We start from the raw sequence: 18,802 nt of genomic DNA on the forward strand, positions 1-18,802 counted from the left end.
CACTGAGTAAAATAGTTCAACTAAAGTTTCGATATAAATTCGTATTTAGGAAGCAATTTGGCTCAAAAATTATTTTAACTTGAATGAATTCCGAATTAAATTAGTTAATTCCGAATTAAAGTTCAGTTTTAATTTGATTAAACGATCATGCTATTTTACAAAAATTACTTTCAGTTTAAAAGTAAGTAAGCTTATTTTAAATTAATGTCTCATTTATACGACACAATTTTAACAGCATATGAAACTGCCTGTAATTAACATTAAATTTTAGAGAAAAGCAGAGCTGTCGCTACGACGCACTAAAATATAAATAATTTGTAATTTGCCGATGCAACATCTATTAATTAATGTTATCACAAAAACAACAGGCCGAAGAACAAATTTTAAAGACAGTAATAATTAGCAACAAGAGTCGCCCTAACTTGAATAAATTTTCGGGACTATAGTTTTGAAGGTAAAATAGAACCTCTTTTCTCAGCTGTAGGAGTGAAAATGATGACCTGATACCAAAGGACAAAAAGTTTGAGAAAGTTCCAGTTAAAGAGACGTGGAAATCAAAGTCACTGGAGCTATCTACTGACAAAAGCCAAGCTGATAGTAATGAGGCATTGAAACTGGGATCATTAATTAGAACCGATAGGTTTTTATGAATGGAAAACTTTTCCAGGAAATCTAATTTATCAAACGAGAAGATGTTTTTTAAATGGTAGGCATTGCTGGTCACGTTCATAAGAATTTTTCGGTTCTGGTTAATGATTCCAGTTTTAATCCTCCTTTATCAGTAGCTTTACAGAAAATTATTTGCTAGTTGCTTTTAATTCAGATTTTAGATGGAATAAGTGGTTTTGTTTTGCCGTCTTTTAGGTGGAATTATCTTGAAATTTTCGTCAGTTGTTATTGTGTAAGCACTTTTCTCTGTTGTCAATATTTACGCTTCTGTAACTGAAGAAGAAAATTCTGTTTAACTTTCGAAACTATAGTCTTTTTGAAATTTATGCACGTTATACCAAATCCTGTTGCGAATTATTAATATCTTTGCAAAATACACCAAAGTGTCAATTTCAAGATACAATCATTGTGTTTTGCCAGATTATAAGAAATTCATGAGCCGCTAGAGTAACGTCTATTAGTCTGGCAGTTGCCAAAATCATCCTATTTAAATTCGTAAATTTTCATATAAGTAATTCATTGATAATTATTTCAGTATGTCCGTTATTTATTAATTGATGGCGTTGCTTCGTCCACTTATACATATAGCCATTAGTCATCTACCTCTTATTACGCATAGTATACCGATAAAGTGAAATTGTGCCTTTTTTATTAAATCAGGTGCTATTAACTAAGACTGTCTTAGAGGAGATGTTTAAGAAAATAATACTAATATCATAACTTCCTTTTCCTATCATTTGTCAGGGCTCACCAAGGGCTGAGCGGTAAAGTCGCTGAAGAATGGTATTTCGACTTGGGTGTGATTCTTATGGGGATGGATGCATGGTCATTTTTATAGTTTTCTTCTGTGCAACTTGAATAAGAACTAGTTTTCCTTAGAAATTCTTCCACAAAGACAGATAGCACTCGCGAACTTTGCCATAATCAAATAAAATCAAACTATAGCACAGCCAGTGAGCACACAAATCCCAGTGAGCGGGTAGATGCACGGGCGCTTTTGTGGTTTTCCCACTGCTTAAAGTAGATATAAGGTCATTTCCTCTTAGGAAGTCCTCCAAGAAGACATCTATCCCCTTAGGTGGATAGCCCTTTCGTGCTGTGCCGTAAGCATACAAACTAACTTATCATTTACCACTGCTATTACGAATAACTCATTTTAAATATATGCCAATTTTTAAGTTTGGGATTTCTGACGGTTTTAAACTACTAGTTTCAGTTTTAAACTACTAGGCTTTTTGATAGTGTTTAGCTTAAAACTATTTCAGGATTGGAACCTGAACAGTAAAATGAGATTTCATTAAAAAAAAATTTTTTTTTTTAAATAAAAATTTTTAATTTATGTTTGTTAACCTGCATAAAAATGCAATCTTCTTTGAGGTGTTAGACTATACTCTGCAGTTTTGAGACTATATATTTTTTAATTTTGCTATAGTTATAGGTAGAAGTAATATTTATGTTTTATTACAGTAGATTATGCATTGTGCATTTTCCTGGAAATGACAATAGAGACTTGATTTGTAGAAAAAAACAGTCTTCGTGAAAATATGCCCGATTAAAAACTAAGGAAAAGAGACAAATTTAAATTTCTGATTTTTCCATTGATGAACCTTTCACTCTCATTCACCGTACCAATGAAATAATACTGCTGAATATTGGCAGCTCGACCCGGGCTCTATCCCGACAGAACTGGCCGGCTGCATGATTGGCTTTTATGGTTTTCTCCATGTTTACCGTAAATGTGAGCCAGTTTTTCTGAGACCATCTTCCATGAAGGCCTTGTTTTCCGTTGACAGATAGCCCTCGTGTACTTTTTCATTCCAGCTACCGAACTTAATCTAACCTTCACTTTCATTGAAACACGAGTGGTTTACAGATACGGCTTTAGTTCCTGCACACTTAACATTCTATAAGCAAAAGATACTAATATTATGAGCATTGAATTGCTAAAAGGTGCTGATATTTGTTGCCTGGTTGTATAAAAAAGATCTTCATCGTTTTGTGAAACATAAGATGTTTAATTTACTTTTCTTACGGCTTTCCAAGTAGCCATTTTTCAGAATGTTATCATTCATCACAAAGGAAAGTATCATCAAATCAATTTTCAAATTTAATCAGTTTATAACTGCTTAACACTAAACAGTTTAAAAATAATAAAAAAAAATTCTTAATAATTTTAATTTATTTTTCAAAATAATTCTAATTAGTTACTCATTAAATTCTAAAGTACTCTGTGCCAACTACATAATATATGCCGTTAGAAACATTTTTACTAATTAGAATAATTCTTGAAACGTCTACAATAAGTTATCAGTTGGATAAGCTATGAATTGAATATAATTAAAATGATAATAATTAAATATTAAAAAATAAATACAGGTTTATGTTATTGAAGAAATTAAACAACAAGAATCAGTGTAATGTTTATAAATTTTGCAGGACTAGTTTCCATGGCTTAAATACAGAACCATCTGCATCAGCTGCCTAAGTGCAAATGAACGAGATAAAATATGGGGAGAAAATAAGATTGACTGGAAAGAATTAAAGCTATTAGCGCCATCTATTGATGAAATAAGGAAACTAAAGCATAACTTCCTTAAAGGCTGAGGATAAAGATGGATTGGAATTAGGGTCGTTAACTAAAAAAGAAAGATTTGTTTTTAATGGCAAACCCCTCTAGACCAATGAAAGATTTTTCTTAAATAATTGTGGCAGCCTCCCCCCCCCCCGAAAAAAAAGGAAAGTGGGATTTTCGGACCAACAGTGCTGGGAAATTGAGGATTTCAGTGTTTCCTTTTTCCTAACGTATGCTTCGTATTATTTAACGTGAAATTTTAAGGCTCTGTTAGTTTGACCAATATAAATTAAACCCACTGGCAAGGAATCCTGTAAATACCCCAGGCACTTTTATTGAAGAAGAAAAAACGACCCGAAAGTTAAATTTCTGTAAAATACGTTCAATTTTATAGCTAATCGGTGGAAAGAAAGGAATAACAGCAGAATTCTTATAATCATCTAAAACGACAGAGGGTCTTTTATGTATAGAATTCAGAATTTTTTAACCGCTTGGTTAATAATGTTGGGTGAAAAGCCCCTGTCAATAGCAAGTGCTTTTAAGTAATCAGTAAGTTCTTGATCAAAAGCCACTTTCGAGAAGTAAACTTGAAGTGCACATAAAGCAAAGGAATAAAGTGAAGATAACTTCTGTTTAGTCGAATGATATGATTTGAAGTGTGGTGGAAGGTAAACCGATGAAGGTTTACATTAAACAGTAGTACTGAAGTTGGATATATTACGTGTGACTAAAATGTCAAGAAACGGAAGGGCATATGATGTCTCAAGTTCAAAAGTGAACTGAGTAGCAGGATTAATGGATTCATTATTGAAAAAAAAAAACTTTATTTAAATGATCTTCATTACCGCCAAACAGAGTAGAAGTATCGTCTACGTAGCGGAACCAACCACACCGGGAAGTTTGAAGTTTCAAATAATTTTGATTTATAATAATGCTTGTAGATAAGACGAGGATGGGACTAAGAGAGCTTCCCGTGGCTAATCCCTCAGTTTTCTTGTTATACTTATTTTGGAAAACAAAATGTGTTTGTTTCAAACAGAGTTGAGTAAAGGAAATTAGCTCGTCAATTTCGATGCAGAAGAAATGAAAATCACAAAGTCTGATTTCTAATCATCTTAATGTACCTTCCATTGGAACATTGGTAAATAATGCTTTTATATCAAAAGAAACCATGAGTAAATACCTAGAAGAAATGCTTTTAACTTTTTTTGTAAGTGTAAGTGTTATTATCTAATAAAGCTTAAAACCTAGAAACTAAATATTTAGCAAAGGAGCATCGAAAAGAGCGCTTTTAACCTCAGTATGTTTAATTTAAATGTCTAAATGGACAGTTTTTACGAATGTTTCTAGAATTATTCTAATGAATAAATGTTGGTTCAATGCTATATATTACGTATGTAGGTACAAAATAGATTTGTTTAATTGATTTATATTTTCTAGATGCCACTTTGATCAATGGAATCCCAAATCTAATATCAGCCTTCGTAGATGATTTGGAACCTTTGGTTTGGAAATCTATTTCACCTGATAATGTAAGCATTTCTCATTCATGTTTAAAACAATAATTTAAGGTTATGAAGGCATTTTAGAACATCTTAAAATGCAGCGTAAATATTTATAAATGCGAAGAATATAGTTGATTATCTGGAATTTCTGATGCGTATATGACTATGTTTTGCAAATGTATGCAAATACTATTGGTGTTATATAAGTATAAATATTATAAAATAATTCCGCAAATATCATATAATATTTTAAAACATTGTATAATATAAAATAATTGGAACCATGCGATTGGCACATGTTATAAAATAACTCGAACCATGCCATTAATCGCCAGGAAATCTTTAATCTCTTTTACGTGTAATTTCTCTGTTACATTTTATAATACTGTTGTTAAACCTTTTTTGTTCCTTCAAAATCTTTCAGATCAAAAGGGGGGGGAAACATTTCAGTTTGAAATAAAAAGTTTTTTTTTTTTTTTTTTTTTTTTTTTTTATATATATATATATATATATATATGGGAAAAAAAGGAATTTATCCTGTCGACCATCAAGCACGGCGATTTTAGCGCCAATTAGGTTTGCCCTAATAACACAATAATAACATCAATATTTTCGTTCGATGTAACCCCGTCTGATTCTAGATAAGCCACCTTTTGTTTTTGTGAACAAGATGCAAAAATTAATATAATTATTACCGAAAGGTTATTGTGCTTCTTGTCATTTATATTTAGGAAAAAATCAGCTTTCGATTAGCTTAAATTAAAAAAGAAACTCAAATTTTAACAAAACACATAGTTTTATTTAATATCTACTCCAATTTAAGTTTTTTTTTTTTTTTTTTTTTTTTTTAGAACCATTACTGATATTTGAACAAAACGAATCTTCAGGAAAAAATTAAATTAACATATCAAAAATAATCTAAATGAAATCATTGTAGAGAGAAAAAAACAGTTGCTCTGCATTTAAATTTTTGGGCTGAATTATAAATAGTTAGATGCTTTATCGCAGAGACTTTATGAAATAAAATACTTAAGCTGACGAGAGTAAATTATACCTTACTCATAGAAATATAGCGGTTCCTTGGAATAAGTTATTAATCCGGTCCGTAACCTTGGACTTTTGATTGAAAGTATACAAAACAAACTTTTCAGTAAGAAATAAAGGGAAAACAATTAAATCATTCTGAATACAGACAATGAAAAGCCAGAGGTGGGCTATTCACAGGAATCTAAAGAGCATTGCCTGTAATCCAGTTCAGTTAACTTTAAACCGTAGAAGGATAGCAGAAATATATTTGTATGGTAGACATTCACAATTAACGGACAGTCGAGTTTTACTTTTGCCATTGTTTTTATGGGTGTTTCGGTCGTAAGCAATTTTTTTTTGGGGGGGGAGGAGTTGGTTTACCTGTCTCATAATTTGATACAGGAAAATGCTGCATTAAAATCACGTCTTTCCTGCCTTACGGCCTGGGTCATTCTAGGCAATAATCATTAATTAGTCAGATAATTTCATAGAATGTTTTGGGTAGTAATTAGTCCCAATATAGGAGCAACTACAAACGCCAAACACTCATTTTGTAATTACAGCTTGCTCTTTCATATTCAGCGGCTTCTCTACTAATGATACAAGCTCGAACTTGGGAATCTTATTTGGAATAAAAAAATGAGGTTTCAAATTTAATACATCATTCACTATTTCCTTTCATAATATGTGATAATATTTCAGTGAATTCACTTTAAACGCGAAATACGCATTTAGCTCACCCTATAGAGTAATGTAAGCTTTGCAGAGGAACAAACTTTTTTCCACAGATTAAAATTAGATCTCTTTACTCTTGTGCTACATAGAGATATCAGTTCTTCATTATTCTTTATTTTTTTATTTTGTGTATTTTTAAAAGTTTTATCATTCTTAGAAATCATAAAAGAAGCATAATTTTTAAGCAATATGTTTTTATGCAGTATGTAACTATTATATTATGGCATTATTTCAATCACATTTCGTTATACTGATGACGAGGAAAAAATATTATTACAGTAATAATACATCATACTTAAATGTCATATTATCGTTATCATTATAAGGGCAGAGCCGCGATCCTCATTGCCGGCACAAGCCGGCCGTATGATCAAAAAAGGGGACTGGTCAGAAATTCATCAGGGTCGATATATGATATAGCAGACTTTAAATAAATTAATTCTAAGATTAAATCCATAAAATATTGATCATTAGGAAGGAAAAAAATACTTATCACTAATAAAAAACATTTTCACATAATTTAGATGTGCTAAAATTAATCAACACAATAAACTATATTAAATGCGGTAAGCTTTTCGCAGTTTCGTACTGATGCAAAATATGAATTTTCGGATGAAATTATAACACTCACATGCACTTTGGAAATAATTTTAACACAAGACCAGAAATGTCTATAATTTGTAAAGAATTCCTTCCAGCTTCTGCATGTATTTGAATAAACTGTCCAAATATTCATTTCAATGTTTTCATTCCAGTTATAAATTTTTTGCGTTACTGAATATTTTGAGAAGAATCAAGTTCCCAATCCTTTAATTTTTAATCTTCGCAATTAATTATATGTACTTGAAGATATTATGTATTTATATATTTTTGACAGGGTTATAATACATAGCAACACAAGGCGATTGTTTCAAATTGAATATAATATATACTATGCTATACATGTATAAATGTTTATTAGGTACTATGCGAGAAAAAATGGGACAGTTTATATCTCCCGTTCTACTGGGCCGATTGACAAACTTCAAATTACGTTGCGTTTTTCATATCTCGAAAGCTCGACTTAGGATATATATTAGATTTATATATAGCATTGTTCTAACATAGGTATTTTGACACAAAATTGAACCTTTTTCTGAAATTACATGCCAGTGTTTTTCCATATTTCGATTCTACGATTCAAATTACGCCAAACTACCAAGTTTTGTAAAAATCGCACGAGTAGTTTTTAAAAAATTAGCTCTCAAAATTTTAGCTCCTCCATGTTAATTCAATTTGGTATGTATTCATTAATCTCTCTTTTTTTTTTTATTAAACTTATTTGATTCCTTCTTACACAATTCGAAATGTAATTTCATTCGAAGAAACATTCACCCATTTTTAAGATTTACTTTTAAATAATGCTTCTAAATTTTTCGAAAAAATGTTTGAATTATAACCTATAAAAGTTTTAAAAGCATCTTAAAATAGATGTATTTTTAAGCATACCTGCCAAATATTAGAGCATTTTATTCGAAATTTCATTTATATATTAGTGCATTTTCAAATTTGGCATATTTGTTGAAAGCGATAATAACGAAAACGTGGTTTACGCTCTTTGTTAAAATTATTTGAAGATAAGAACGATGTGACATTTTCCCCACTCATCTACAATGTAAAATAATACGAACGAGGTGCCTTTTTTCCTTTCTGGCATAATGGAAGGGTAAGGAAAATAGGTTGCCATATATTAAGAAGTTCGCCAAGTGAATTATTCTTGGCGCAAACTTAAAAAATTGCGCCGAGATAAATTTTCGAATTTCTCCTTAAATTTCGCGCTAAATTTCACAAAATTTAACTAGGCATAATTTGAGTTGTAGAATCGAAAAATGAAAACAAAAATGGTATGTTATTTCAGAAAAAGTCCGATTTTGTATCAAAATACCTATCTTAGAACAATGCTATATATAAATCTAATATATATCTTAAGTCACGCTTTCGAGATATGAAAAACGCAATTTGAATTTTGTCAATCGGCCCAGTAGAACGGGAAATATAAAACTGTCCCATTTTTTTTTTCTCAGTGTACTTACATATTATCCCATCGATAGTGAAAACTATCGCCAAACAGTGCGATTTAGCGCCAGTTATGCATAAGCGTAGCGAAGCAACACATTCATAATATCTGCGTTTTTAGTTAATGTAACCTTGATTGATTCTTAATAAGCCATGTTTTATTTTCATGAATACAAAGATGTAAACTAATTGCTACTACTGTATGTTTTCATACATTTTAAAAATAGAATGACTAAAATTTGGGATCTAATTTCTTTAGAAAGTAAGCAGTGAATTATTTTCAAAGTTATGGGATCCTGTCATTAAAAAAGTGTGTATTAATGAGCTCTATATATGGTCAGCTGAATAGGGCCAACAAAATGGTAATACATGGAACAATTACTTGCGGGAAGTTTGTAGTCATAGTGTCTCCATTTAACTTACTATAATTCTAGTAATTTTCTGGGGTGTAGGATTCTGTAATCCTCAGACGTATGTAGCACACGCTAATGAGTATGTATTGATTGACCTTAACAGCTTCTTAATGCGCTAGTTATCCCTTTATTATCTGGCAGTGCCCGGCTATATGGACAGTAAAATCTTCTGAAACTCTCATTTTCGGTCACGTTAATAGGATTATTTGCACCAGGATATATATTGATACCTTGTTTGGTAAAAGACAGGTCCACTGATTGAAATTCAGTGATTCTTCTTTTCATGGGAATTGAAGATTCCAAATTTATATATTTATATATATATATATATATATATATATATATATTCAATTTTTAAATATATATATATATATATATATAATATTTATTCAATTTTTAAAGACATATATGTCTTTAAAAATTGAAATAAAATAGCAAAATTTCATATAATTACAGATTCTTGGTGTCATGGAATTACATTTCTTAGACTGCCAGTATAAACTTTTATCGTTGCAGCATATATTTGTTAGCTTGATAGTTTGACCTGTTAAAAAACTTTATTTGGAAACTAGTTGAAAACTGAATAGCTGAAAATTTTGACCGGTTAAAATGATACTATTACCCATTTATATGAGTGATTAAGCAGTTCAGTCAGTTTATTTAGGTTACCCGAACCCGTTATAACGATTTCTTTACGTTGCTGCTTTTGATTTAAACTTATTTCCTCGAATTTCATTAGAGATATATTTCTCATTCAGTCAATAAGATGCAGCAAGTAAAAGTACATAAAAACTCAAAACAGCTTCATTAAAAATTGTAAAATACGGAAAAACCTAAAGCACCAAACAGAGTTAAAAGCCGTTAAATTTTTTACAATTACAATTAGAGCTTAAATTATTAAAGTTAAGCAGAATGACATATTTTTCGTTTTCGACGGGAAACGTTTGACACCACTTGGCAAAAAGACACCTGAAGTTGGTGCAGAAACTGACTTCACTATGCTACTAAGTTTTAAATGTAAACAAATGGCGGCGTCCTTAGGCTTAATGGAACTTAAGCAACTTTGAATTTTTTTTAATAATTCTACAACTATTGCATGCAGATTAACTAAAGGCATAAAAACCTTAACCGGAACATAAGAAGAACATAATTCAATATTTTTAAAGCAAAAACTGCACAATTTACGAACATATAAGAATAATAAAAAAAAACAGAGCTCACTAAGCCGAGTACCAGAGGGGTATATATATATGTATATATATATATATGTACTTTCGGTGCCGCCGATTGCAACCAAAAACGGAAGTCCGCATCTACATGTTATAGCAGTCCTATATACAAAATTTCAAAGTTCTGAGGCTACTCATTTTCCGCCGTTCTGAGGCTACTCAGTTATGAGAGATACATACATACGCACTACGGACAAACGTCGCGAAAAAAAATCTCTTCTGAATCCATTTTAAATCCATTTCGCAATTCATTTTGGGGAAAACAGTTGTTTATTCTGTCCATACGTAGAGATGTAACGCAAAAACATTGTTTAAATGGAATCACGGGCAGTCAAAATGGATATTTTCGTTGAAATACGATACCCGAAATTTTCAAGATTCCAATACTTCTTTTACTTTGTACAAATAAGTAAAATATTTCCTTTACTTCTTATAAAGAAGTAAAAATAAGAAAACGAATTACTATCGCCCTGAAAATGACTACGCGAGCGTCAATATTTATGATATATGATCATTCTTTAAGAAAATGTTTAAATGACACACCTAATTGAAGCACAGTTTTGTACATTCCATTAAATTTGTTAAAATCTGCATTGGATTTTAATAAATAGTAAAATTCCCATTTGTTACACAGTTTGATTAAAGACGAGAGTTAACGCTTTATAAGAAACGCCCAGTCTTTCTTTTTGAAACGAATTAAGCTTATTTGTATTTCGCAATCTACTCTCAAACTGAAGCTCGACTAGAATAAAATGCTAACTGCAAAATAACTTCGGTTACTTTTCGAACACCTTGAAAATTATGTTTACACTCTGCCAATTTTGTATTCAGCATAGCAGAAATTATTGTTCAATTGAGGGAAATATAGATTGCAAAATTCTTGCGCAAGATTGCCAGTGGAGCAAAATGAACATTACGACTTTAATAACGAAGATTTTCTTTTATTAAGATCATAAAATCTCCTTATGGTGTTAACGATGGAATAATATCATACCAAGTATTTCCCCTTCCGTTCTGCATTGCTATATCGAGCAGCTGTTTTCCAATAGATCATATTTTTATGTTCTTTATATTGAAATTCTTGGAGGTATTTTCTTAAACAGAGAGATCTGTCGAAACTAATAAAAGCTAAACACCCTTTCCTGTGTTAAACTAGGATCAGAATATGAAAATTAATTTGAAATTTTATAATTTTCTTTATTTAAACTTTTTAATATTTTTCATTTGTATAAGTGTATAATGAAAGACTTTTCCTTAAGGTATTATGTTTTAATCATCAGTTTTTGAGACTGCAATTTTGTTCTAAATGTGCCTGAAACAGACATTCAGGAAAGCAAGCAAAAATACAGACATTTGATTTTGATTTTTCTAATATAGCTCACAAAATGTTTTCAAGGTTAATTTTGAATGACGGATGAATTATAATTATTCCTAGTATTTATTATATAAATTTTTATGAAATTTCACTTAACGCGCATTTGCTTATGAATTATTAATGATGTTTAATTATTTTTTGTAAGCTCTTCATTATCATAATTATAAACTTTATTATAATTCTGATTATAATTTTATTAATAAATACATTCCTTTTATTCTAGGTCAATTTTACCAAACATACGAGCTCGAATTGGAATACCAGAACGAAATTCGATTCTCAAACTCTTGCTCGAATTTTGTTGGAATTATCATCCAGTATTGGATCAGTATTCAAAGTCATGGCCAAAATTTTAAAAGAAGTGCCCGGTTGCGAAAATACTTGCGGTAACGATGATGTCGTGTTGAAGAAAATATGCTTCTTGAGCCGATTGCAGAATGTGAAAAGTATAATGGATAATGACAGTGCTGATACCGAAGATAATGTTATAAATGTGAGAAAATGCACATTTTATAACTCCGTTGTAACAGAATATTTTTAAAACGTTAACTTTTTAAACTGATATATTTAAAATTAACAAAAATTACCACTCTTCTATATTTAACAATTTTTTTATCATTAGAAATGTCTTCCGTGAAGTATTTCCAAAATCTTTAAACACTATATTACGTTATAAATTTGTAACGTAACATTACGTATTATCTATTTATCGTTCACCTATATGCCTTTGAAGTATTGTCACCACGGGGAACATTGCATTCTTCTACACCAGTAACTGTCTTTCTACAGTCACTGCTTATACTTGGCACAGAATAGAAGTCTCTTATAACCTTCGTTTTATTTTTATTTTAATTATTTAACTAACTATACTGTACCACTCCACACTGTTCCCTCATGGGCTGACTCCAGTGACCTATAAAAGTCATGGGTGACTAGTGAGCTTACATGGAATTGGGTATCGTTCTATTTTACATTTCTTACTGATCGATCTTAATTTACTACTTTGTTGCACACCGCTTGCCGTCAGCCTGTGAGTAACCAATAACTTGAGAGTCACACCTGGCCTGCTTAAATTTGATATTAGAAACATCTTTAGCAAAATCTTTCCTAATTTTTTGCACTGTTACACATGTTACATTATGTTACATCGATTTCATTTCCTTGTTACCAACTATTATCATTAGACGAAGCATCACCTTCTTAAATTTTTGTTTTAAGTGATTGACAAGTCACTCATTGTCAGAAAGTTAGCTTTTTCGCGAAAGCTAAAGATCTTTAATTTATTGCTGAAGCATAATTAATCTCTGATTGATTAAAAAACTGATCTGTTTAAGGGGAGAAAACGAATTTCTTGATAACTTAATTCAAATCAGTGACAGCAACTGGCAGGTCATGTGTGATCAAGTTAATCATCTGTGACGAAGGTTATTGTATTACAAGGTTTCTTCTTCCCGCTCAGAAAGCTTTGAGCGTCTGACATCACCAATATACAGTCTTCTCAAAAACTACTACTCCCTACTCCTTACGTCTCCCACGTCTATAAGCTAAATGACGTCATTGTACTCTAGCATTGGAAAGAGCCTAACTTTTTCTACTGACCTTGGTTTTGATTATCACCTTCGTCTTTATTTTATTTAAATAATTTGCTCAATTAATATGATTTAAAATGCAGTTATTTTACAATACATCCTATAATAAATTTTATGAATATTTAATGAATATTCTATTTAATGAATATTCGAATTAATTTTATGAATATTCTAATTAATAGAACATGCTTCTATTATATATCGCATACTTGTGCAAAATCATATTTTAATCGGATGGTTCATTATTCAAATAATAATTACTGCACTATGTGCATTATTCGAATCCTTCTGATTCATCTTGGTTAACCAAAGATTGTTGTTATAATGCAATCCAAAAAAGAATTGAAAATGTTTTGCAAGGTTAATTTTCTCAATACATAAATAATTAACATCAGAACTGTTTCGAAAATTTTAACTTGTTTATTTTTCAGGAACTGAGACCGTACTTCACTCTGAATGAAAATATTTTAGAAGCATATAACCTCTTTGTGGATACTGCTCATTCAACAGCTTCCAACAACTACACGGATGACAGGGATATTGTAAGACTGTAAGTTTTTGCTTTCAAGAAAGCAACATATTGTTATAAATTTGTTATGTAAATATGTGTGTTAATTTGCTTTTCATTTCGCTAGTTTTACTCGTCTGTTTGGTATTTCTGGGTATAGGGTGTATGGATTACAAAAGATAAACTTTCAAATATAAAAACCAAGGGAAGGCTAATTCTGGGAAATGACAAGAAAACATCGCACCTTTTGAGGACCAAATACAGATTGCTATAATAGTGAAATATACGGAAGTGCTGATTTTTAATCCATTCACAAAACGATTACAAGAGAAACTGCATTATGAAATTCAGTGAAGACAATCACAAAATATTTTGTGATCACAATCCTTCGTTTTGTCCTTTAACACATTTCTCGCATTCTTCATAAGTTCAAAAAGAGATTAATTTACTCGTCTATCAATAAAATTCATTGTCCAGCCTGATTTCTCAATAAATTTTGCGATAAGGGGAATTCATAACATCTATTCTCAGCTTAACCACATTTTGCAAACATAAATGTTAGATTAAAAGAGTGTTAAGATTAAAGATTAAAAACCCTATGTTAGAAAGAAGTGAATACGTATTAAATGGTTAATTTTGGTTGTTCCCTTAATCGCAAATTTGACTTTAGTTTCTTTAAATTTATCTAAAATTATCTTGAGGTGATGAACTAGATATCCTTGAGGCATTTCACATGCAAAAAAATTAGTTATTGACATTATTCCAATCTTGTTTTTCCCTAAAATTTCAAAAATTACTTATCTTATTATTCGGTTTTGGTTCTACCTATTCGGCTGCTATCTAATATTTACCCGGCTCTTTACTCCATTCTCAATGCAATTTTTACCTCTGAAGAAGGACTTAGGGAACTTTATAATTGAACATTCATCTTTATAGAAATAAAAACAGTTCCAATTTTCGACACTAATTAGTGTTGGACAATGAAAATTTTATTCAAAATTTAAGTTACCCATCTTTTGTGAGAATTTAAAAAATATTCTCTTGTATGAATATTCTGTTTGAACTAGCATGCCATCAGAGAAGAAATAATGGGCTCTGCTCAAACTATTTTGAATACGGTAGTAGTGCCTCATCTTCACTGTAAGAAAGTCTTAGGACTGCAAAATAATGCATGTACCAAGAAAGATGGCGAGGACACAGAAAAGAACTCATGATTTGAGTGTGACTCTAGGAAGGGAATGGTCGTCCATCCCGTAAGATGGTGTTAAGGAAAGGATGTTTTTGCGGTTGATAAAATTTCTTGTTCTCAATTTTCAAGTAGTGGAAAGATTTCTCTCTTTTTTGCTTCGAAAGATATTGTGATCTATTTTACTCTGGTATGGCGCAAATTTCACATGGTGTAAGAGGTGAAACACAAAATTCGAAAAGCTTGCAAGTTTTGCTACCGATTTCTCGCGAGAATGATTAGCAATAAAATGTGACTCTGGATCACTTTACGAACTCAGTACACATAATTTACACTATCAGGAGCAATAAATGCCCAGAACTTCCGTATTTGAGGCGTCTGCGATGTGGTGTGTAAAAAGCCATACATTCTGATTATGTGAGTTTGTAGCAAATTTGTCACTGATTTCATTCTGAGCCCATATTTATTTAAAGCTGATATTTAAAGATTCTGTAAGATCTTTTATTACGAATGAACTTACCTGATATTTGCCAAGATAACTTCCAGAAACTTAATCATCTCGCTCGCTCGCCCGTGAAATTTTTCTATGAAGCAATTTTCACTTTCGCGAGTGTATGTGTAATTTCGTATTTTTTAGAATATTTTTTGAAAAGTTTCTCATTTCTAGAGAAATTAAGTATTTTTTTTAAATGAGAAATTTTTCTTTCTCTCAAACGGGTTTATTCCAATTAATTTTGAGTTTCATTGCAGCGTTGTTTCTGGAGTTCGTCTGCTAGAATCACTTGGAGGAGAAGAGCACACTCTAAGACCTGCCTTACACGTGGCAAATTCCCTTATCAGTCTGTTAAAAAACAGAGTGTCAGATGCTGCGATGTACAATGAAAGTAAGTTTTTCTTTTTCATCTGTCAACAATGAATATTGAAAATGCAACTTTTTAAAATTCTGCATAAATGTTTAGTAATTAGCTCAGCTATGTTTCTATAGCTCCAAAATGTAATTTGGAGCTATAGAAAGATATGAGTTAATTACTCCAAAATGTAATTTGGATAATGTAATGTAATAAGTTTTTTGAAATCTGAAAACTTTTGCTTAATCTTTAATGTCAGGAGGCGAACCCAAACTTCCGTGGCAAGGCACGCAATGTACTATACTAAAAAAATCTGTTGTTGGTTACAGAAATGATATTAATGATTATAAAGGATCAATTTATTCTTAATTATGTAATTAAAATTGCATCAAATAGCTATAGTACAAAACCTCTAAATGATTCTGTACTAATGTACATTATATATGGATTTAGAAACAACACTACAGACCACAAATATCGACAAAAATTATTTGTATACATTATTAGCTCAAAAGAGGCGTTAGCCCAAATGCACTGTTAGTCTGGAAAATAGGATTTTGCGTTGAATCACTATAAATGGCGTATCACTTGTTGCCACCAGTCATTATCACCCTGTATTATTTTTGAAGAAATAAGGTGATGAAGAATCTGCATGACTGTATGAATGATTTTCGCAATGTAAAGAAACGATGGTACCTAAAGCCTATTTGGAGGCTCTAGGTATTTCAACGTAGCCCTCCACCCAAACACGGGCACTTGGAAGCCAGAATTTTAAATTTAAAGAATTGGTTTTGTTACCTATTTTATATTTTGTAAACCTTAATGTATTTTTGATTAACAAACTCAAAGATCTCAAAGCAAGCAGTGGCAACACTATAAGGAATAAAACGTTTTTATCACCAGAGCGCGAGAGTGTCTATCAAAAATCCTAAAGACATGCTGTTTTTAAATATCTGGTGATTTTACTATTGAATTGAATTTTATGTGGCGTAAATACGAAGATAGATAGTTAAGATAGTTAATAAATAAAGTTAACTCATGTTAATAATAAAAAGACTAAAAAACATTTTTATCTAGCCATCTTACTTAGAAAACTAAAAACTTATCCGAGAAACTGAGAAAAGAGGGAAAAATATACGCCAACACTTAACACTGCATCAGAATTAAAAATTTTATTAAATTAAATAAACATTTTGTGAATTTGCTGTTGAACTGTATATGGCGTAAGTGCGATGAAAATGATGCTTAATAATGAGGCTAAAAAGGCAAAAGCAGGGGTCAGCAAGAGTGAGTGCAACAGAAGATTAAGTAGACTGCGAGAGCGTAAAAAAACTTTAACAAACCCTTTTCGACGATCGTTCGAAACCTTTTAGATATTTTAAGTAAAATGTATTTCTAATTATTAGTTAGATAAAGAATTAAAATTAAAAATAAAGACTTATGTTATAAGGAGCGCGTAATTTATTAACGAGTTATAAACTGATTAAATTTTAATTAATTATCCTGTGTATTTGGCAGAACTGCGAGATCTGGATCTTCGCAACTTTGCGTGGAAGATAAGCTAAAAATACTGTTTCTCTCAATAGCAGCATCTGAAAGCGTATTTTGTTAATAAATGCATAGTTGTTAATAAATGCACGTATTTTGTTAATAATGGACTTTATATAAAAGTCCAAAAATTTTGGAAAAGCACTTTAACTCCTTTCAGAGTTTCATCTATATGTTAAGAACTGCAAAGGGTTGGTGTTCAGTTTCACACATTTAAAAGGAATAATTTCGATCATGTATATTTATTATTTATTATTTGTTCTCTTTTTAGCATCTGTAGTACAGATACAAAATGTATTCCCTGATTCGCCGTTGACTCAAGAATTAGCGAGTAATCTTCTTCCTTTATTGCCGGAAGTGACTTCAACTTTTTTGTGGACTGTTTTGGCACCTGGAGAAGTAACATTAATTCTTTTTTTTTTCTTGGAATTATGCATCTATAAAATTTGACAGATAAAAAAATTTTTTTAAATTGATTTATATTTTGAACTGATGTATAAAACTCGGGCATAAAAAGGATAAACTAAAATTATGTTAAGATATTTTTCAGAAGCCACAGTGTTGGCAACTTATGCAGGAATATTTATTAAGAGGAAATTATATTTAGAGTAATATGATCATTATTTTTATAGAGTTTCGTCTTCTTTAGTAGCATTGAAATAGGGAAGCACTCTCGAGACGTATGTGACTTATCACTGTGTCTTTGAAATTGCGACAGAAACGTACGAAAGGTTTAAAAAACCCTTTTATTTAACTCAGATAAAAAGTTTAACAAAAGACACTGCTCGAGCTTACAGAAACAGCCAGCATGTGTGGCTTAAATCAGAAGAAAACGAAATTCAAATTGACTTAAGTTAGCTGAAGGGCTACACAGACACAAAACACGCAAGATGGCTCAGATCAAATATTGGAGTGTCAAGTCTAATAGCGAGAATAACGCAATGCCGCAGATATACTGTTCTCAAAAGAATAAATTAGCAAACGTGGCTTTCAATACGCGGAACACGTTCTAATTCTGCCCTCTTTCTTTTAAATACTGTCTTTACTAACTCAAAATCCAACTTCTTTGGAGACAACCTGAAAATTTTTACAACGATTTATAATGAATTTATTGAATTAAGTTTGTATTTTTAGTTTTGGTAGAACCAGCCCGTTGTAGGAGGCGCTTTCTTAATATAGAAATGTAAAATTTGTCTCAGTTTGACAATTTTCAAAGGTGTAAGATACAATTATTTGGCAGATAGATATAAATTAACTAGTACATAATTTTTGATTTTGTCGATTAATTAAGTGACGGATGATTGAGTAATGGAGTTATATTTTCGACGACACTATGACGAACACAAAAAACTCCATTTTAGTCCAAACCCATTCATATATTCAATAAGGTCGAATATCAACTGTACGTTTCTCTTAATTTGATAAAGGTGAGTTTCTTTCAATAACCTGTGTTAGAAATGCGAACTGTAGAAGAAAACTTCTGACTGAAAGCTCGTCTTCTAGGCACGTAGTGTCAAATGCAAGTAATTGCTTAAAGAAATTAG

General features: G+C 31.0%; 1 protein-coding gene across 1 annotated transcript in view; it reads left to right on the forward strand.

The window, feature by feature from the left end:
- LOC146997102 (uncharacterized) overlaps positions 1–18,802 on the forward strand; it is a 90,579-nt gene that overhangs the window by 37,961 nt on the left and 33,816 nt on the right. Inside the window, exons 15-19 of the mRNA XM_085816667.1 lie at positions 4,682–4,773; positions 11,803–12,072; positions 13,600–13,718; positions 15,613–15,746; positions 17,530–17,657. Of these exons, the coding sequence (XP_085672793.1) occupies positions 4,682–4,773; positions 11,803–12,072; positions 13,600–13,718; positions 15,613–15,746; positions 17,530–17,657 (743 nt within the window). The remainder of the gene's footprint in view (positions 1–4,681; positions 4,774–11,802; positions 12,073–13,599; positions 13,719–15,612; positions 15,747–17,529; positions 17,658–18,802) is intronic.

This window comes from Stegodyphus dumicola, chromosome 5, assembly GCF_044657685.1.
Source record: "Stegodyphus dumicola isolate Sdum_Otavi_A_Nest chromosome 5, ASM4465768v1".
Taxonomy (NCBI): Eukaryota; Metazoa; Arthropoda; class Arachnida; order Araneae; family Eresidae; genus Stegodyphus; species Stegodyphus dumicola.